Here is a 21,805-nt window from a genome sequence, read left to right on the forward strand (position 1 = left end):
TGGTGGTGCACCATCTTGCTGGAAAAACTCAGGGAACGTGCCAGCTTCAGTGCATAAAGAGGGAAATACATCATCATGTAGCAATTTCGCATATCCAGTGGCCTACATGATGATGTGTTTCCCTCTTTATATAGTTTTGGTAGCAGTAGGACTATAATTAAATGGTATTCAGGATTATCACACATCGAAATTTTATATTTTGTAGGGAACAGCTTACACGGTGGGGTCGGCAATGACAGTATTCTCAAAGACAGTAGGTTTCAAATGTCCAAGATGATGTTTATTTAAATGAATTTTAGGCACAAAGCATAGTGCAAACAAAACAACAACAAAAAAACTAAGCCTGTCTGGCTCTAACTAAACATCGGGATACCTCTCTATCCTACTGTGGGCCTAATGTCTGGCCCCAAGCAAACTCACAAAATGTCCGTAGAGGAAGGTTCAGACCTGGTAGGTTTCAGCTGCAGCTCTGGCTGTGGTTGTTTCTCCTCTGTCTCTCCAGCAATCAGCAGCCACCCAACCTCACCTGAGGACACCTTGAAATAGGGAAACCCATAGTGGACTAGGGGTGTGGACTGGAGCCCTCCCACATCCAACCTGTCCTCCAGTCCAGGAAATCCAGCCCATGACGTTTAAACAAAAGAGCCCTAGCAGACTAGTTCTGCTAAAGCAGCATATCCTTCTGGATTTCCTTTATTGTGCCTGGCTGGGGAAACCAGGCGAAATATACACCCCATCCACCACTTTCCCATACACTTTACCACAATATATATATACTCACAAGACTAGTCCTACTGCAGTCAGGCGCTTCAGCACAATGTAAGACAATGTAAGGTAGATGATCTTTTAAAAAGAAAGAAGCATCACATTCATAGTAGATCACATGAATGATCACAGAAAAGCATATGAGGAGATTTTATTACCATACAGGTTGGTGCCATATAAAAAGAATCCACCCTCCAGGCTTCTTCCCCTCTGCAAAAGTAATAAAATTATATTTTTCCAATGCTTTAAGGGATTGCATTTCTTCTCTCTTCCCTTACCAAAAAGTCATTAAATAGAACCTCTCATGATCCTGTTAAATTTTATAATCCTCACAGTTCACTGCTCCCATCATGATAAACCACCCCCTGCCTTTATTTTTTATTATATTTTAGTTTTCTACCTTGATATTGCTCTGTATTTTCTGCTCAGTCTCATTTTCAGTCTCAGATTCACAGACTGGGAAGGGGTGTTCCCCAACAGGCGTGACATCACCTGAAGCCATACAGGGGAGAACTCCCTCCCTCACTCTGCTACACACAGCCCAGAGAAGTTCAGTGTATGAGCTATGATTGGATAAGGCTGCACACACACCACCCTCAGCATTTCCTGCTTTTGGACTTCTGCCAGGCCAGCAGGAAAATGTGCTCTGGACAAGTAGGGAGACACCTAGTGGCAGATTTGAAAAACAAATAAAACATAGAAAACTTCATGTTTTTTAAACAAAGTACATTAGAAAGGTTTTTTATTTACCATAAGGAGTGCAATAGCAAAAATGAGTTTTAATGACCGTGCCCATTTAAGTTTTCCCAGATTCCTAAATGGTAATTTGGCATAGTTCTGACAATGAACAGATAGGCGTTATCTAGTCTGCTACAGTACTTCAATAGTAAGAGTAGTTGTGAAGCAAAAAACAAACCCACTACTGCGATGGAGTAAAAATGTAACTTGCATGTTAATATAAGTAGAATTCATCTCAGCCAGCCGGAGATTTTTTTTTAAATTTGAGTAAATAAAAAAGTAAGTAAATAAGTAAATTTCAACTTACAGAAAAACATAGGTTTAGATATTATCAAATTTACAATGTGTATAGATCCACAGTAGATAAAAAGATATTGGATGTTAAATCACATAGAATAATAGATTGCAATGGGGTGTATGGGGAAAAAGAATGTTTTATCGATTAAATATAATGTTTAGCTTGGAAATAAATTGAGATTTACCATTGAGAAAAGGGGAAAAATTAAAGGAGTTTGAAAATGTTCAGGCGATGAATTGGGACTTGATCATTAAAAATATGAACTTTTTTTAACACAAATTAGTCCATAAAACCCTTTACTCCCCATTGAGCTTGGTTAAGTTTCGTTATAGGAAGAATTCTGAAAGCTCTAGATGTCATCAAGATCAAGCGGGCCTAGTCCATATTATTTAGGGCTGTCAGGTTATCCAAGAATATTGGAAATATTCTGGGTGAATTGGATAGCCAGGGACAAACTGGAAATAAATAAATCTTTCTAAAAAAATTAATAAAAAAAGGGCTGTTATGTTTCAGGACCTCTGGAGAGGGAAAGACACTCTTTGTAGTTTCTTTAGCTAGTAGATGAAGGTCCTGTACCCCCCTCTATTAACACAGAATTTTCTAAGAATGAAAACTCCAGATATGGGTAATAAAAAGCATCCCATGTGTATTAGCCCCTGTCACTGTATATTTAGCATTTTTTTTTTTTATGCCACCAAATGGACCTTTTGAGCTTCCTCAACCTGACAAGGGCCTCTGTAGTAGCTGTGATGGCAACTATTCTGTAACTCAACTTTCTCAGAATCACAAAATAACTAGATAATGACAGAATTTGACATCTTATGGGCTGCAAAGACTTGACATGGCCAAAAGTGACTGGAATAGTATATTATTCTTAGTTTAATTCAACCCTAATTTGGTAATATTCTGCTTTCTGCTGTATAATCTCCTATTTTACAGATTATTACAATAAAAGTATCCAGAACACTTGGCATTGTGTCCATATTCTTTACACATACATAATAAAAGTTAAAAAACAGCAAGTTAATAACTTTAGGATAAAACATATGATATAAGTAGAATTATTTTGTTAGAATTAAGCCCTTGACACATCCTGTTCCATGTATAACATGGGATTGTTGCCAAAAGCAGGCATCACAGCGCTATGTCCATAGTTAACTGTCCCCAATTTCCTTCAGAGATAAGAACCGGCCAGAGAAAAGGTGATTTTGCCGCAACCAATTTCTTGGCCTTCATGGCTGACGACAACTTTTACGCGATAATTGCCTTTAGAGAACCAAGATGGGATCGACAGACTTGGAACTTCAAACATGGAGACAGGAAGATAGTAAGAACCCTTAAAAATAAGGAGGAAATATAATTAGATGTTACACTATTGCAGATCATAACATTGTACAATGAGGGCAAATACAATGTCGCAAAACCTCTGCACAGATAAGGCTCTTTTTGGAGCAAAAACAAAATGTATATTTTTATGTATTCTATCTAAGAAACTAGTTCAGAGGTGATAGTCAATATGGCTGCACTTCCTGGGTCATTTTTTCCCATGTAGTTTGCTTACCACCAGACCTACGCACTCAGAGACATTGCACCACGTGGTCGCAACGCCCAGCGGCCATAAACCTCTATGGAAGGAACCTCACTGCAGTGAATGGCGCTTAAGACTATAGACATAAACAATGCGGTAAAGTGATACAATGTCCATGGATACAACATCTCTGAGGCCTGTTGGGAGTGCCAGAGACTGGAGAGAAATATAAAGAGTAAACATTTTACAGATCTTTCTTTTTATGGTTCGAAAAAGGGAAAACATATCATATGTAGGGGTCATAGCTGTATTTTTCTGTTATAGTGCCTTTAATACCCTTCGTAACTTTACAAAGCCATGGAGCCAAAGGGATTGTTTGGGATTAAAATTATGTAATCCTCCGCCATTCCATGACCACTCCTTCAGTAGTCCCTGCTAGTGCTGTAGTAATAATGTAACTTACAATGTATCACTGCCACCATAATAACTGGCCCTAGCATTGGAGCTTGCAATGGTCAAGGGAATATTAGATGACATCATTGCTGCAAAACCACGGGTTGCCGCTTAGTGGTGTCTATAGGATGGCAGAATTTTATGATTTTAGCAGGTTTTTGGTGTATAAACTAAAGATATGGCTGTTTAGGACTTTTGACCCTATGCAAACCTTTGTTTTTATAATTGACCCCTCGAGCTCTGAGATCTCAGGCTTTTATATTTATATGCAAATTCTCCTCAGAAACATATAATGTGTCGGCAGATAAGAACCATTTGGTCCATCTAGTCTGCCCAATAATCTGAATCCTATCACTAGTCCCTGGCCCTATTTTATATGAAGGACAGCCTTATGCTTATCCCATGCATGTTTGAACTCCTTCATTGTACTTGGAGCGACCACTTCTGCAGGAAGGCTATTCCATGCATCCACTACTCTCCCAGTAAAGTAATACTTCCTGATATTATATATAAAACTATTATAATATAAAACTATGTCCTCTTGTGGTAGTTTTGCTTCTTTTAAATATTCTCTTCTCCTTTACCTTGTTGATTCCCTTTATGTATTTAAAATTATCTTTCATATCCCCTCTGTCTCCTCTTTCTTCTATACATGTTAAGGTCCTTTAACCCTTTCTGGTAAGTTTTATCCTGTAATCCATGTACTAGTTTAGTGATCTTTTCTGATCTCTTTAAAAATTTTTTATATCCTTCTGGAGATATGGCCTCCACACAATACTCCAAGTCATGTGTCACCAGTGCTCTGTACAGTGGCAGGAGCACTTTCCTCTCTTCTGCTAACACTTCTCCCTATACACATATGAGCACTTCCCTCTTTCTACAGCTGATACCTCTCCCTATACATCCAAGCATTCTGCTAGCATCTCCTGCTGCACTATTACATATTGTATACCTACCTTTATTGTATACCTACCTTTAAAGGGGTTCCCCAGAGGGAGGGACCTTTGGCCATTGCACAGTATATTAAAAAAACAAAACAAAAACACAAACCTTTACTTACCTCCAGCATTCCTGTGGTGCCTCTGGTGGCTGTGATTGTCCTCATGTTAGAAATTGTGACGCCTAGGCCTGGAGTAACTTCGGGGCTTAGAAAGTCATACTACTGCTCAGCCAATCACTGGTGAAGGGGATGTCCTGCTTTAATCAGTGATTGGCTATGGGGCAGTATGACACTCTGGTTCCCAATGTCACGATTTCTGACATAAAGAGGATCACAGCCAGAGAACGGAGCAGGACACTGTAAGCACCACAGGAATGCTGGAGGTAAGTAAAGTTTTTATTTTTATGTATATATATATATATATATATATATATATATATATATACACTGTGCAATGGACAAAGGTCCCTCCCGCAGGATAACCCCTTAAAGTCCTCTAAAATATTTTCTCCTAAATTCCTTTCCTTAGATAATGAGGTTAGGACTGTATCAAATATTCTATATTCTGACCTTGGGTTTTTACCCCCCTAGGTGCATTATCTTGCACTTATCCACATTAAATGTTAGTTTCTGACCATTGTTCTGACCATTTTTCTAGTTTACCTAAATTATTTGCCATTTGGTGTGTCTCTTCAAGAACATCAACCCTGGTGCAAATTTTGGAATCATCAGCAAAAATGTTCTTCCCATTCACTTGTTAGCAATGCCTCTTAGGCTCCATGTAACCTCCTCATAGAAGCATTGCTGATAAGTGGATGGGATGAACTAGTTAGTTTATACACCAAAAAGCTAGTGCCAGGTCTGCTTTTACTATGTCCTTGCACAATGTTCGCTGGCCAAAATAGTCAGTAATAAAAGATTGCATTAACAGATAGATAGATAGTCACACAAACAGACAACAGATAGATATTGTTCCAGTGTAACTCCATACAGCAGCTGCAGCTGGGACTTACCTCTTGGAATGGACAGTGACAAGGTAGCCCATACGTGTGCAGAGGTTCCGGACATGACTGCCCCGGCTGAATTAACTGATCCAGAAGATCACAAAAATCATCATAGGTGCAGCTTCCTACATTTTCCATGCAGGGGATCTTCAGCCACTCTCCCATGATTTCTTTCTCTGCAGTGACCACGATCTATGGAAAACAAGAAAACAAAAGCATTTACACATCTGTCACGTATTGTGTCATCTAGTGGCCAGATCTTCAGAAGGGTGCTAAGACTTGTGCCACTGAGTGACATCCTCAGCCCCGATCATTCACCAGACCGCAGTCATAGTGGTAACATTCTTCTGCTCAGAGACCGACATGTCCCTGAGCTAGGAAACGCTGTGGTATAGGCTGACAACCTATCTTCCTGGGATGCTGACATATACCACTGAAATTTACATTGAATAGGTGTGAACCCTAAGACTCTTTATACACGCTCGCCAGCACATATCATTGTAGGTGTAAGTGAAGCATTTATCATTGTAGGTGTAAGTGAAGCATTTATCATTGTAGGTGTAAGTGAAGCATTTTTCTACACTTTTTTGTGTGCTGGTGATGTGTAGGAGCGGCAAATTTATAAAATGGCTACAGGGCATTTAATACATTTTGTGCAGGTCACATTTTCTGAAATTTTACTCTTCACATACACCAAAAAGCTAAGCTAAATCTTGGCTGGTGTAGTTTTAGAGACTTTTCAGTGGCTTTGCGCCTTTTTTGCGCCTTTTTACAAAAAGGCTCAGTTGATAAAACCCTTCCATATCATATATATTGCCAAAATCAGTGGATTGCAACTCATAATCAGCAGAAATGTGTAAACAAAAAGGAGCAAAAGAGGTGCAAATAAACCCTGCTTGCTCCTTTTTTGTGCCTTTTGTAGACACAAAAAACAGTCTAAAGACAATGATAAATGTCGGCCCATATGTTTGGTGTAAATTTGCTATCTGCCTCTGTAAATCGTCCAACACATCTGGCAAATGCATCCATAGACCCCCCCCCCCCCCCCCCCAATTACCTAAAAGAGGCCAAAAGAGCGTGGCTTTGACTTCCACTTAAGTGTTTTTCATTAGGGTTTTTTTTTTTTTTTTAATCATTGGAGTCTATGTATTACAGAAGACAGTAAGTGGCATTTATCATATTTGCACATAGGTGGTATATGTAAGCCAACAGATTGTAGCCTGCCAAGAGTTTGCCAGTCAAGGACAAGAAATTTTAAATTCTCAGCAACCCTATGCGTGTATTACTAAAACGTATTATCTGTGAAGGAGAGAGCCTTTTATAATAAGACATTATACAGGGGATGGTAGACTCTGCTGCAGAAATCTCATGCAATCACGCAAGCTATTCAAGCACTTACATAATCCTTGAAGTGTTTACACAGTCCGCTACTTATCTTAAGAGTATAAAGAGCAGAGAAGAAATGAACAAGGAACAATTGGCATGAAATACAGTTTACTTGGGAAATAGGTTTACCACAATCTCTAGGGATTTTTCCATAACCTTAGATTGGGGATTCAAAGCCCCACTTCTAAGTTATCTGCTTTCAATTTGCCCTGTTAGAATAAAGTGGTCCCTCAAGTTACAATATTAATGGGTTCCAGGACAGCCATTGTATGTTGAAACCATTGTATGTTGAGACCATAACTCTATGGAAACCTGGTAATAGGTTCTAAAAGCACCAAAATGTCATCCATAATTAGGAAAAAGTGAGGGTTAAAGATAAATAAGTAGATAACTAATATAGATAAAACAAATCCTTACATATAAAAGTAATAAAGATCTGCTGGGAGCTGTAAATCACTGTCTATGTCAATGTTTCCCAAGCAGGGAGCCTCCAGCTGTTGTAAAACTACAATTTCCAGCATGCCCAGACAGCCAAAGGCTGTCAGGGCATGCTGAGAGTTGTAGTTTTACAACAGCTGGTGGTACCCTGCTTGGGAAACACTGGTCTATGTAGAGGACAGAAGCTTCTTCGGGATCCTGTACAGTACACAAAGTGTCCCAAAAAGTAACATGGAGCCGCCCTTACCTGGTGTCCAAAGGAGCAGGTAACCCTGGGACAGGTAAAGTGTACAGAACATGTAATACCACCCTGTACTGTAGGGGGCGCTACCAGACACCAGTCAGTGCATACACTTCAGTAATACAGGGGTTTTATCAGTGAATGCCCGTTCTGATTGGTCAGTTCTTCCGGCCATTGACACGTATCACAGATCTGGACTGTCTGTACATTGTATGTTGAGTCTGGTTTCAACTTACAATGGTCCAGAATAGACCATTGTATGTTGAAACTATTGTATGTTGAGGCCATTGTAAGTTGAGGGATCATTGTATATGGGCGTCATAAAGGGGTGTCAGGTGCTTGGGACCTCTTACTACGCTACATGGCTGCAATATGTAAACACAGACCAAGGGTGCATTCACACCACGTTTTGGGGATATGGCTCCCGGACTCGGCGGGAGAACTTAAAAACCGTCCGCTGCCCTATCCCTGCTGGTCGCGCGCCACACCCCATTCACCTGAATGAGCCAGACGGAGTCAGATCAGTTTTATTGCCAGACTAAAAACGGTGCCACGGTTTTCAGTCTGACATCAAAACCTGACATAGTCCAGAGTTGACCTGAGTCACTATCTGACTCCACCCGGATCATTCAAATGAATGGGGTGTGGCACGGGTCCGGCTGGGATATGGCATCTTCCAGCTTTTAAATTCTTCCGCGGGATCTCGCTGCTATATACCCAAATCATGGTGTGAATGAGCCCCAACAATGCATGGCATTAATGCACATGATAAGTCATTGTGCCTCCACAGCACGTGGGCTTCAAGGACCACCAAGAGTATGGACGATGAAAATCTAATAAATCATCAAGAAAAGCGTAATAAAAAGTCTTGTTCTTGAATGAAGGGGCTGAAGTGCTGGATGTAGTTGGCCTCTGGTCATGCTGCCCGCACTTTTTTGCAGCTGTATGCTACAGAGGAAATTCTTTTCTTTTTTAATTTATTTTTTTGTCTTGTCCACAGCGCTCTCTGTCAGTGTCAGGAACTGTCCAGAGCAGCATAGGTTTGCAATGGGGATTTTCTCCTGCTCTGGACAGTTCCTGATAAGGGCATCAGGTGTCAGCAGAGAGCACTGTGGACAAGACAAAAAAGAAATTCTAAAATAAAAGAATTTCCTCTGTAGCATACAGCTGCTAAAAAGTACCGGAATGGTAAAGATTTTTTAATAGAAGTGATTTACAAATCTGTTTAACTTTCTGGCACCAGTTGATTTAAAAAAAAAAATCTTTTCCACCGGAGTACCCCTTTAAGAGTCTTTCCTCATTTTCATTTTGATATAACGTGAGACCAGAAAATCATTTCAGGATATTTTGCATTACTTCAGCCGACTGCATGACACTAGATCCTCACAAAGACTTTTTTTTCTCTCGGCTTGGCCTACATTTTCACTGTGCCGGTGCAGTCAGCTGTGCGGGCAGCATGGCCAGATGCCAACTACATCCAGCACTTCAGCCCCTTCATTCAAGAACAAGACTTTTTATTATGCTTTTCTTGATGATTTATTAGATTTTCATCATTGAGAAACATATCTCTGTGTGAAATTGTTGTAATTTTTAGCAGCTGTATGCAACAGAGGAAATTCTTTTCTTTTTGAATTTCTTTTTTGTCTCGTCCACAGTGCTCTCTGCTGACACCTGATGCCCGTATCAGGAACTGTCCCAGAGCAGGAGAAAATCCCCATTGCAAACCTATGCTGCTCTGAACAGTTCCTGACACGGACAGAGGTGTCAGCAGAGAGCACTGTGGACAAGACAAAAAAAGAAATTCAAAAAGAAAAGAATATCCTCTGTAGCATACTAGTGTTGCTCGCGAATATTCGCAATTCGAATATTATTCGCGAATATCGCATATTCGCTAATTCGCGAATTTCGCGAATATAGCGCTATATATTCGTAATTACGAATATTCGTTTTTTTTTTTTTTTTTTTTCTTCACAGTACACATCACAGTGATCATCCCTCTCTGCTTCCAGCTTGTGCAGCTTGTGTGGTGTAAAGAAGGCTGTAATACTACTGTGTGAGACTGACGTGCGAAAATTTGCATATACGAAAATTAGCATATGCTAATTTTCGCATATGCGAATTTACGCGCGTGTTAATTTTGTATATGCCAATATTCACATATGTTAATTTTCGCATACGCGAATATACGCATATGCGAAAATAAAACGAGAATATAACGAATATGCGAATATTCGCGAATATATGACGAATATTCGTCCATATATTCGCGAATATTCGCGAATTCGAATATGGCCTATGCTGCTCAACACTATAGCATACAGCTGCTAAAAAGTACTGGAAGGGTAAAGATTTTTTTTAATAGAAGTCATTTACAAATCTGTTTAACTTTCTGGCACCAGTTGATTTAAAAAAAATGTTTTCCACTGGAGTACCCCTTTAAAGACAGTCCCATAACTATGTGCAGACTTGTCATCTGACAACCGGGAACTCAAGCACCCCCTCCTTCCTCGTTTGGGTTGCGTTACAGTTGGCTGAGGTTTAGCTGATTCACTTTGCAGAAGTAAAAAGAATTGTAATAATGAACTAAATCAGGAAGTAAAAAAAAAAAAAAATAAAGATAGAAAAAAAATCAGAAAATCCAGTTTATCAGGAAAATTCAGTTTATTTGATGTCGGTAAAAACATGTCTGTACTCCTGAATGTCCAGTCGTGTAGTAAGGTTCATAGGTCGGAGAAGCTTCTAGGGCACAACTTATAGTTATTGCCAACTATGTTATTGTCTATGAGAATGCTTCTTTCTGTCTTATGGCCACCTAAAAGACCTACCTTGTATCCCTTTGTCAGCCATATCCCTTCCTGCACAGACATGTATACTTAAATCTATGGCACTACAGTGACAAACATGATGGATATCAGTGACTAAAGCTTATCATACATCAGGGATGTGTCAGGCAGGCGAGCGGCCTCACCCTAATGCACGGTTTTCCAACTTGGGTGCCTTCAGTTGTTGCAAAACTACAACTCCCAGCATGCACGGACAGCCAACGGCTGTCCGGGCATGCTGGGAGTTGTATTTTTGCAACAGCGGGAGGCACCCTGGTTGGGAAACAAAGCCCAAATGTGTAGATTAGAGTTGTTTTATGTTTATCTTTAAATGGGGTACTCCGGTGGAAAACTTTTTTTTTTTTTTGTAAATTACTTCTATTAAAAAAAATCTTAATCCTTCCAGTACTTATCAGCTGCTGTATACCACAGAGGAAGTTGAGTTGTTCTTTTCTGCCTGACCATATACTTTTGCACAAACCCGCAGATTTTGGCGGAACCAGTTGACCTTCAAATGTGTATGGAGAGGCTCGATTCTCAGGGAAAAGAAGGATCAGGCAGCTGGATTTCAACACCTCTGATCCTCTTGTTTTCAGGAAAGACAGGCCGCCTCTAGAGGAGTCTGGCAGCAGCCCACTCCCCTCTCCCTATGCTTAAAGGGGTTGTCCAGGAATAAAAAAACAGCCTTTTTTTTCCTTCTAAAAACCTCTCCCTGTCTGTCACCACTTTGGGTGTGGTTTTACAACTTGACTCCATTCACTTCAATGGAACTGAGCTCCAGAACCACACCCAACCTGGAGACAGACAGGGAGGAGGTCTTTGAAAGAAATAAAGCATGTTTTTTTTATTCCTGGACAACCCCTTTAAACCATGCTAAAGTACAAGTTCATGGGGTGGCTATTTGAAGAGTATGGCCAGCTGAAGATTACCGGGAAACATTGATCCATGGGCAGAAGGGGAAGGCAGAACAGGCTTTTAGGGGGTACCTCTAAATGTATGTCCCCTCAATTGGGCACCATGTATGCATTTAAAACCACAGGTGCCAGCTAAGGTGAGAGCTTTTCTTTGGTGCACTGGGGAAACAACCTTTATACGGAGGAGGCCTAATGAGTATTAAAGGGGTACTTCCGTGTAAAAAAATTTTTTTTTTTATGAACTGGTGCCAGAAAGTTAAACAGATTTGTAAATCACTTCTATTAAAAAATCTTAGTCCGGGCTGTATACTAAAGAGAAATCCAAAAAAGAAATACATTTCCTCTGATGTCATGACCACAGTGCTCTCTGCTGACCTCTGCTGTCCATTTTAGGAACTGTCCAGAGCAGGAAAAAATCCCCATAGCAAACATATGCTGCTCTGGACAGTTCCTAAAATGGACAGCAGAGGTCAGCAGAGAGCACTGTGGTCATGACATCAGAGGAAATGCATTTCTTTCTTGGATTTCTCTTTGGTATACAGCCCTGTTACATTTCACTATCCAGTTATTCCCTCATTATCCCAAAACATTGGCTGATCATACATATTGTTTATATTATGTAATACGTCTGCGCTACGTATACATATAGATCACGTAATAAATATGACAGAGTGCAGGTTAAAGGTAATAAATAAGTCCAGGTTAAAGATCTGTTCCACATCTAGAAGCAGTAGTGTTTTATTCTGTAGAACGAATAAAGCAGTATAGGACGGTACACCAGAAATGTTAGTCTTACAATGTACACAACCCCCTGTGGGAACTTCTCACCCTTATGGGTTGTGCTCGAGCACCGACAACTATATAGGCCTTAATATTAGAATCCATGTGGTGCTGCCTTCAGGTATCGGATAGGATAATTTTATCCTCTGATGTAGTATAAGGGATTTAAACTGTAAAGCAAACGGAAAACAAAGAGAGGGGGAAAACCTAATTCTAAATACCCCTGGGTCAATTTCCCAGACGGCACACTGAACTGAGGTAGATTTACGGAGGAGGACTTGGGGAGGTACCAATGATATTTTATGCTAAATGTCATCTGAAGAAAAGGGTTATGTTTGGCCTAGAAACGCGTTATAATGATAGCAATGAAATACTAAATAAGAAACAAGAAAAACAGTATTGAGACTACAGTGGTTTGAGCAACAGATCCAGGTTTCCCCCCCCCCTTCCCACTTTCCTTTATTTTTTGCTTTACAGTTGAAACCACTTGTAAAAAGTAATGGCGCTTGTGTGTGTTGTATATGATGCATATCATTATTTACTGTAAGTGCAATGATGTCAGATTATTGGTCAGTACACTAAAAAGTGGATGTTACCCATTGCGTGTTCATGACTCGTAGCTGCTATTGCAATGTGAACAGGGAGTGCAGAAGATGCAACTGCAATGCCTGAGTGCCTTATTACATCGGGCAATTATCCCATCCGCATTGACCAGTATCACCCTGTGTAATAGGATCAACAATCAGCCAATGACCGAGCACATCTGGTTGGTTTTAACCTGTAAAAAAACATGGAATGATGGCAGCAAAGGGCAGAACGCATGAACCAACTATCATGACCGGTCAACGTTAAGCCATATAATGAGCTCTTTAAATGAGCATTGGCATGTGTAATAGGGCCCTATGCATCTGGTGAAACCCTACCAAAAAGAGAAGATCAGCAGAGTTAGGGTGCATTCACACCCCGTTTTGTACATACAGGTGCCGGATCTGGTGGGGGGAGGGGCAAACCGGGCGCTCCCGTACCCCGGCCGGATCAGCCCGTGACTCCATTTACTTTAATGATCCGACCAGAGTCAAATGGTGTCTCCGGTCGGCTCAGTTTTGACCCGTATGCAGTTTCCTGACCGGACCTAAAACCGTAGAATACTACGGTTTTAGGTCCGATCCAAAACTGCATACGGGTCAAAACTGAGCCGACCGGAGTCACTGTTTGACTCCAGTCGGATCATTAAAGTAAATGGAGTCACGGGCTGATCCGGCCGGGGTACGGGAGCGCCCGGTTTGCCCTTCCCCCCACCGGATCCGGCACCCGTATGTACAAAACGTGGTGTGAATGCAGCCTTATATGAATGATCACATCATTAGTTATGAGGCGCGGTATACCCTATGCTTTCTTCGGCCATTAGTGCAGATGTAGCAGAGCTAAATTAGTCATCTAAAGGGTATTTCCATGAATATACTGTCTCACATGAATGAGACAAGCTAAAAAGAACATCAGGGTTTCCATATGCTCCAGTTATTTTAATGGAATATTATGACCATTTTGTTTATTAGCCCCATAATTCCTTAATTTATATCACTATGCGGCTCCTAGAGCTTAGGTCTCCACCCATTGCTATCGCTTGTCTTTCATTTACTGGGGGCAAAGGTTCCATTTATTTCAACCAAGCTTTTGGTGCACCGCACCCCTGGCAGTCAGCACCCCTGGCAGTCAGCACCCCTGGCAGTCAGCACCCCTGGCAGTCAGCACCCCTGGCAGTCAGCACCCCTGGCAGTCAGTACCCCTGTTAACTTGAAGTCTTATGCAACAACAAAGTTAACAAACACATTGAAGTATTTCAAAACAGCAAACTCATATCTGCTATTGATATATGCCTTAAATTAACACATTTAAAACTGAAATATTAGTCAGACTTCTCTATGCTCCCGGATATAATTTTATATAATCAAAACCAATTTCCAAGAGAAATGACTGTGATAATATTAAATCTATAGCTGCCTATAGTCACATGCTAGAATACCATGTAAAAGTTTGAGACTACGCCTAGATCTGAAGGACGCGGCCAGATATATCCAGTGCTGAAGGTGATTTGTGTTGAGTAAGAATATTTTGTATACACAGGTATTGGGACATCAGCTGCTTGTGTTTGGAATCAGTATTATGCCACAGGGGGAACGTCGTTTCAGCAATGCTATTTCCAGGCAGGATAGTTTGCTTTCTGTGCGGCGGGAAAGCTGTCCGGGAGCCAAACCATTAGTAAAACTAATATTTCTTAAAGGACATGTCCACTTACTTATATAGCGATCTCAATGGCATCTCAACAAGTACAAAAGGATTGTGTTGCAACCATGTACAGACCACAATGACTTCTGGAGGCTATCAGCATACTGTATTGTAGCTCCAAAAAATGGAAATGAGTAGACAGCAATACACAGGTAACCATACTGTAGGCTGAACTACTAAAATAGGAGAATGTAACCTGTCACCTGAATGTTGTTGTGCTCAAGTGATTTGCATAGGGGTTCTATGATCTCTTTTGGTCACACAACATCCGTGGAATAATTGGGGGTTGCTATGACCTCATAGTTTTCCTATAAGCAAACCCCAAGAATTCTGATACCGTATACTAGTGCTGGGCGGTAAACCGGTTGATACCGAATACCGAAATTTTTGTGCTGCACGATATGAATTTTAACCCCTACCGCAATACCGGTTTGGTCCCTCCCCCTCGGGAATGAATTAATTTTCAGCCCAGCGCTTCCCCATCGGGGAACTAATCATATGTGACCCGCGAGCGCTGTTCTGCCCCCCCCCCCCCCAATTATCAGCCCAGCGCTGAGCTGTTCCCATCTGGGTACTACTCACATATCAACCGCAAGCGCTGCCCTCCTCGTCCTCCTGTTTGCTGCAGCCGCCGGCGCAGACACTCTATACTAGTGGTCTTCAACCTCCAGATGTTGCAAAACTACAACTCCCAGCATGCCTGGACAGCCGTTGGGCATGCTGGGAGTTGTAGTTTTGCAAAATCTGGAGGTCCGCAGGTTTAAGACCACTGCTCTATACTGTATCCCTATGCCCGGGCTGCAATAGGTAAACAAAATAAACTTTAACTCACCATCCCCGTCGGTCCGGGCCAGCTTCCTGGGGACAGGAACGTCGGACAGCCGTCAGCCTATCACCGGCCCCAGCGATGTTCCGCCTTGGCCAGTGATAGGCTGAGCGCACTGTCATGTATGATGCCGGCTTCTTACATGACAGTGGGCTCAGCCTATTACCGGCCGAGGTGAAACATCGCTGCGGCCAGTGATAGGCCGACGGCTGTCCGACGTTCACGTCCCCAGGAAGAGCGTAATGCCAATGTGGGAACATGCGTTAAAGTTTATTTTGTTTACCTTTTGCAGCCCGGGCATAGGGATACAGTATAGAGTGTCAGCGCCGGCAACCACAATAAACGGGGGAATACCGTTATATACCGTGGAACCGCCATAAGTTTCAAAAATACCGCAATACACATATTTGGCCATACCGCGCCCAGCCCTACCGTATACACTAAAATTCTTGCAAATGTCCCATGACTTTTCCTCCATACTGATACATTTCAGTCACAGTTTCGCTGTGACTGTAGTCAGGGAGTCCTTGCCAGCAGTAGTAGTAGTGGACTAAACTATGTAGAAATCCTGATGTTGACTTCTTCTCTCCTCCTTTTCCTTTCCTCCCCCTTTCTCTTCCCTTTTTCTCTCACTCTTTGCCCTACCCTAGGTGGCTGTTGCATGTTGTCCTTGTATGTCTAAAGTTAGTCTCCCCTCCCCCCTCTTTTGGTTTGTGGTTCTTGCAACCTTTATGCATGATATTGATGTTGCATGGGGTTACGTTGGCCCAGGCTGTTTTTTGACTACTATGGTGGTCCTAGTTGTCTCTTCTTTTGGCACCGGAGGCCTTCCATGAGCTTTAAACCTTTAGGGTCCTACCTTGGCCTTCCCTTATTCTTGTTCTCTCATTGTATTGTACTGATTACTACTGGGCCTCGGCCCCTGTGCATTTAATGTATTTTCCAGGTTGTGTTGGATAGCGGTCTTTGTGACTCCATTTTATTGTTTTTTTTTTACTTTGATTTTATGTTTCTGAAAAACCTTTAATAAACATTACAGTTTAAAAAAAAAAAAGAGAAATCCTGATGTACTTTCTATATATAGGAAGATAGAAGGACTTACCTTGACAGGAGCGGTCAGCGGTACACTTGTATTAAGGATGGTAGTCACTGTAATTTCCCCGGGAATCAATAAGGGGTCGGGTAGAATAGTAAGAGTCTTTATTTTGCCAGGGAGAGTCTCAGCATCACAGTTGGCCCATGAGAAACCATTAATCTGTAAAGGCATCAAAGATTAAATAAACATAAACATGCAAAAGGGAAGGGACCCAAAAAAATAAACCTACCCATATTTTTCGCCCTATATGACGCAAAATCTAAAAAAATAAAGATTCTGAACCCAACAGTGGTCTTCAACCTGCGGACCTCCAGATGTTGCAAAACTACAACTCCCAGCATGTCCGGACAGCCGTTGGCTGTCCGGGCATGCTGGGCGTTGTAGTTTTGCAACATCTGGAGGTCCGCAGGTTGAAGACCACTGGTATAGGAGGTAATACTCACGTGTCCCCGCCGCTCCGGACCATCACCGCTGCCCTGGATATCGCTCCATCGCTGTCGCCGCATCCCAGTGGTGTCCCCGACTCTCCGGATGTCTTCTTTTCCGGGATCCTCGCTCTCCGTCGCCGTCATCACGTCGCTACGCACGCCGCTCCTATTGGATGACGGGACGGCGTGCGCAACGACGTGATGACGTGGAAGGAGAGCGCCGGCCAAGCAGGGGATCCCGGCACGGAGCAGACACCGAGGAGGCAGGTAAGGTCCTGTAAGCTGTTCGGGATGCCGCGATTTCACCGCGGCGGTCCCGAACAGCCCGACTGAGCAGCCGGGTTAGTTTCACTTTCGCTTCAGACGCGGCGGTCAGCTTTGATCGCCGCTTCTGAAGGGTTAATACAGGGCATCACCGCGATCGGTGATGTCCTGTATTAGCCGCGGGTCCCGGCCGTTGATGGCCGCAGGGACCGACCCGATAGGTGTGTATTCGCCGCATAAGACGCACCAAATTTTCCCCCCCAGTTTTGGAGAAGAAAAAGTGCGTCTTATACGGCGAAAAATACGGTATATAAAGCTAAGTGCAAGTAGCACTTAGCACTCCTATGTGCATATGAAAAACAAAAAAGACAGAATGGAGCCACAAAATGATTCGAGAAATATCAACTAGGCATAGAAAAGGTGGCAATCCAAAGACAAAAAAAAAAAAAGAAAAATGGCGTACAAATGAACATCATAACGCAAAGGTGAAGAAGTAAAGAGGTGAAGTTTAATAAAACAACGGCATCCCAGGACTCACGCTATCTGTACTTACAGTGGTTGGTTATTTTTTGAGGATTTTGGTTGTCTACTCTATTTTCTATGCATGGTTTCTCCGGCTGCTGCACTTTGCATATTCTATTAGTACAGTTTTTGGGACATATACAGTATTGTGGCTGTGAGTCTCATTAATTAAGTACTATCGAGCTTCACCTCTTTACCACCCTCATATACACGTTATGGTGTTTATTTGTGCTCCATTGGGGAGATTTATCAAAACCTGTGCAGAGGAAGAGTGGTGTAGTTGCCCATAGCAACCAATCAGATTGCTTCTTTCATTTTCCACAGGCCTCTTTAGAGGCCTGTGGAAAATGAAAGAAGCAATCTGATTGGTTGCCATGGGCAACTGCACCACTCTTCCCTTGCACAGGTTTTGATATGTCTCCCGCCATGTGTTTTCCCAAGATTGCTACCTTTGCTCATTCCTCCTTTTTACAGGTTTTTATTGTGTATTGTGTTTTTATTGTGTAATAAAAAGTAATTTTTCTAACAAATTCCAGTAGTTATTAGTGGCTGTATACTACAGAGGAAATGCTTTTCTTTTTGGATTTCTCTTCTGTCACAACCACAGTGCTGTCTGCTGACCTCTGCTGTCCATTTTGGGAACTGTCCAGAGCAGGAGAAAATCCCCATAGCAAACATATTCTGCTCTGGACAGTTCCTAAAATGGACAGCAGAGGACATCAGAGGTCAGCAGAGAGCACTGTGCTCGTGACAGAAGAGAAATCCAAATAGAAAAGCATATAGTATACAGCCCCTAAAAAGTACTGGAAGGATTAAGATTTTTTTTTTATGGAAGTCATTTACAAATCTGTTTAACTTTCTGGCACCAGTTTATAAAAAAAAAAATATATATATATAGTTTTCCACCGGAGTACCCCTTTAAGGAGCCATTTTCTGCACATAAGCCAGTATACACTTGCAACCTGTCAAAATGGCATGCCAACATATACTTCGACATGTTCCTACTAGGGATTGACCGATATCGTTTTTTTACCGATACCGATAATCGGTGGAGGTTAGGGCCGATAGCCGATAACTTATACCGATATTCCGGTATAAGTTATCGGCTATTAATCCCCCCTCGACACCGCTCCAGATCATTGATTTAAAGCGGGCGGTTTAAATCAATGCACTGCGGTGGCTTTTGCGGTGCCGTAGGCCGCCACCGCCACCACCCGCTTCTCTCCCCCTACCTGTCAGGGTGGTCCGGGCCATCCATCCTCCCTTCCAGTAGTGTAGCGGCCTAGTACGCTGCATAGACGCCGCTGCGCAGTGATGCCCGTGCGCAGCGACGCACCTGACGTCACAGCGTAGCGGCGTCTATGCAGCGTACTAGGCCGGAGCCTGCCCGGAGTGGAGAAAAGGACCCCCGGAGAAGAAGGACAGCCCGGACCGGTTCACCCTCCACCCGGAATGCCGCCGGACACTACAGGATGGATGGCCCGGACCACCCCCATTGCGGGTAAGTTGCGGAGGGTGGGGGAGGGGCCCGACCGGTATAGCGGTATGGGCAAAAATCCATACCGGTATACCGCCCAGCACTACGGGGGGCGGTCGCAGTGCGGTGCAGCGGTCGCGGTGCGGTGGGGGCGGTGCGGGGTGCGGGGCATTATCGGCTTATCGGCAAGGTAATTGCCGATACCGATAATGCCCAAAATCGTGATTATCGGCCGATAATATCGGCCATACCGATAATCGGTCGATCCCTAGTTCCTACTAGACTAATTGACTTTGGAGAAAAAAAATGTTTTCAAATAAACTGGTGGCAGAAAGTTATACAGATTTGTAAATTACTTCTATTTGAAAATCTTAATCCTTCCAGTACTTATCAGCTGCTGTATACTACAGAGGAAGTTGTGTAGTTCTTTCCAGTCTGACCACAGTGCTCTCTGCTGACACCTCTGTCAGTGTCAGGGACTGTCTACATCCCCATAGCAATCAGCGATCAGACCCCTTCCAATCAGCATGTTAACATCTATCCTATGGATAAGGGATAGCTTATATTCTTGGGATAACCCCTTTAGAGCACCTGGGTTACGCACAGGCTTTTTCTACTTGAGGCATACATTTAAAAGCCACAATAAAAATATATATATATTTTTTAAAGTAACATTTTCTGACCATAATGTGACTGTTATGGGGTTAAAGGTTGTTTTTTTTTTTATATAAATAAAGTTTATTGAAAAGAAGTGTGCACACATAGGTCATGCTCTATACTTGTCCTGCAGCACTGTGACCTCAGGGACAGCTCTGCTTTGTTTACAAATGCTTGTTTCAATAAACCTTATTTATAAACAAAACAAAAAAACATAAACAAATAAAGAATCCCTTTACAAGTGTGTCACTTAAAAAAATCAATCGACAGCGAAACATTGTAACCATTTAAATTATTGTTTCCCAACCAGCGTGCCTCCAGCTGTTGCGAAACTACAACTCCCAGCATGCCCGGACAGCTTTTGGTTGTCCGGGCATGCTGGGAGTTTTAGTTTCGCAACAGCTGGAGGCACGCTGGTTGGGAAACAATAATTTAAAGGGTCTGATAAACTTACCGCTGTGATCCTTTTTTAAAACAGTGTTTCCCAACCAGCGTGCCTCCAGCTGTTGCAAAACTACAACGCCCAGCATGCCCGGACAGCCTTCGACAGCGAAACATTGTAACCATTTAAAGTAGTGTTTCCCAACCAGCGTGCCTCCAGCTGTTGCGAAACTACAACTCCCAGCATGCCCGGACAGCCTTTGGCTGTCCGGGCATGCTGGGAGTTGTAGTTTCTCAACAGCTGGAGGCACGCTGGTTGGGAAACAATAATTTAAAGGGTCTGATAAACTTACCGCTGTGATCCTTTTTTAAAACAGTGTTTCCCAACCAGCGTGCCTCCAGCGAAACTACAACTCCCAGCATGCCTTTGGCTGTCCGGGCATGCTGGGAGTTGTAGTTTTGCAACAGCTGGAGGCACGCTGATTGGGAAACACTGATCTAAAGGGTCTGATAACTTACCGCTGTGATCCTCCAGTGTAGTCGGTTCACTTGTATTCCTGAAGCTGTCACCAATGGCACTACAGCCAGGCAGGCAAAGACCAGACACTGATATATGAGTGCCATGGTGGAGGAATGCTGTGCCCAGTGCCAGAGGCTGCAGTGCAGGTGCCAGTTACCCTATAGGTGCTTCTCCTCCGCACAGTAAATACAGTCCTAAAATGCACCAGCCGAAAGAGGAAACGCTGCAGTAAACTCTCCCTCCTAGCCCTGAAGCTGACAGCAGGTCACATGACACAATGATAGGCTGCCTTGTGATGTGCTGTGTGACCAGCAGCATCATGGGAGGGACAGAGCCATGCAAATCCTAGGTGCTCTGCTGCCCTCTGCTGGTAGCAAATGCAAATGAACCTTCTAGTGAGCAGAGTGCATCAAAGCAGCAGAAAAAATACATACAATAGTTTCAACATGCAATGGTTTTCTAGACCACTGTAACTTGAAACCAGACTCAACATACAATGCTACAGACAGTCCAGATCCGTGAAAACATGTATTACTGAATTACTGTATTACTGAAGTGCATGCACTGACTGGTGTCTGGTACAGTGAAATCTCCCTTAGTGAACACCTCCCTATGTCAAGGATGGCTCGAGGAGAGGCTCTCAAGTGTGATTGACTGTGTTGTTATATACTGCTAAGTGTAAATACAAGAATTATACACCTAACAGGATGTTGGTATAAACTCTTTCTCAGCATACTCGCAGCTGCCCCAAAGGAGTTCTGTTTAATCCAGGAAGTACATTTAGTTTTTACATTTGACAAAGAAGGAGGTTTAGTCCTTATGTCAAAATCAGCATGTTACATTTTTATTGGTTGTTTGATTATTGTGTCCGTATATATTAGCATATATTGGGGGAGATTTATCATTGCTTTTAGAACATTTTTTTTTTGTCTATGTTTAGGCGCAGTTCAGGCGCAAGCAGCATATTTTGAGACTTTTCTGCACCTTTTGATATAGACAGTTTTACTCTTTTTGCCTACCCGTAGAACTTTTTCTTTTTGA

At 42.5% G+C, this 21,805-nt stretch overlaps 1 protein-coding gene across 1 annotated transcript; it reads right to left on the minus strand.

Moving 5' to 3' along the window:
• Positions 1-258: 258 nt before the first annotated feature.
• Positions 259-21,039, minus strand: LOC130267315 (ganglioside GM2 activator-like). Its single transcript, XM_056516856.1, has 4 exons — positions 20,764-21,039; positions 16,522-16,674; positions 5,736-5,918; positions 259-3,137 (listed from the first exon to the last, which is right to left on the minus strand). The coding sequence occupies exons 1-4, from the start codon at positions 20,866-20,868 to the stop codon at positions 2,976-2,978; spliced, it is 603 nt and encodes a 200-aa protein (XP_056372831.1). The 5' UTR covers positions 20,869-21,039; the 3' UTR covers positions 259-2,975.
• Between the last annotated feature and the right edge of the window lie 766 nt (positions 21,040-21,805).

This window comes from Hyla sarda, chromosome 4 (genome assembly GCF_029499605.1).
Source record: "Hyla sarda isolate aHylSar1 chromosome 4, aHylSar1.hap1, whole genome shotgun sequence".
Taxonomy (NCBI): domain Eukaryota; kingdom Metazoa; phylum Chordata; class Amphibia; order Anura; family Hylidae; genus Hyla; species Hyla sarda.

What these genes read in the sequence shown, in the direction of transcription:
- LOC130267315 (XM_056516856.1), bottom strand. Translation starts at nt 20,868, where the DNA reads ATGGCACTCATATATCAGTGTCTGGTCTTTGCCTGCCTGGCTGTAGTG. An exon ending in TACACTGGAGGATCACAGCG is followed by an intron (nt 16,675 to 20,763) that starts GTAAGTTATCAG and finishes ATGCCTTTACAG; the next exon opens with ATTAATGGTTTCTCATGGGC. An exon ending in CGCTGACCGCTCCTGTCAAG is followed by an intron (nt 5,919 to 16,521) that starts GTAAGTCCTTCT and finishes TGTTTTCCATAG; the next exon opens with ATCGTGGTCACTGCAGAGAA.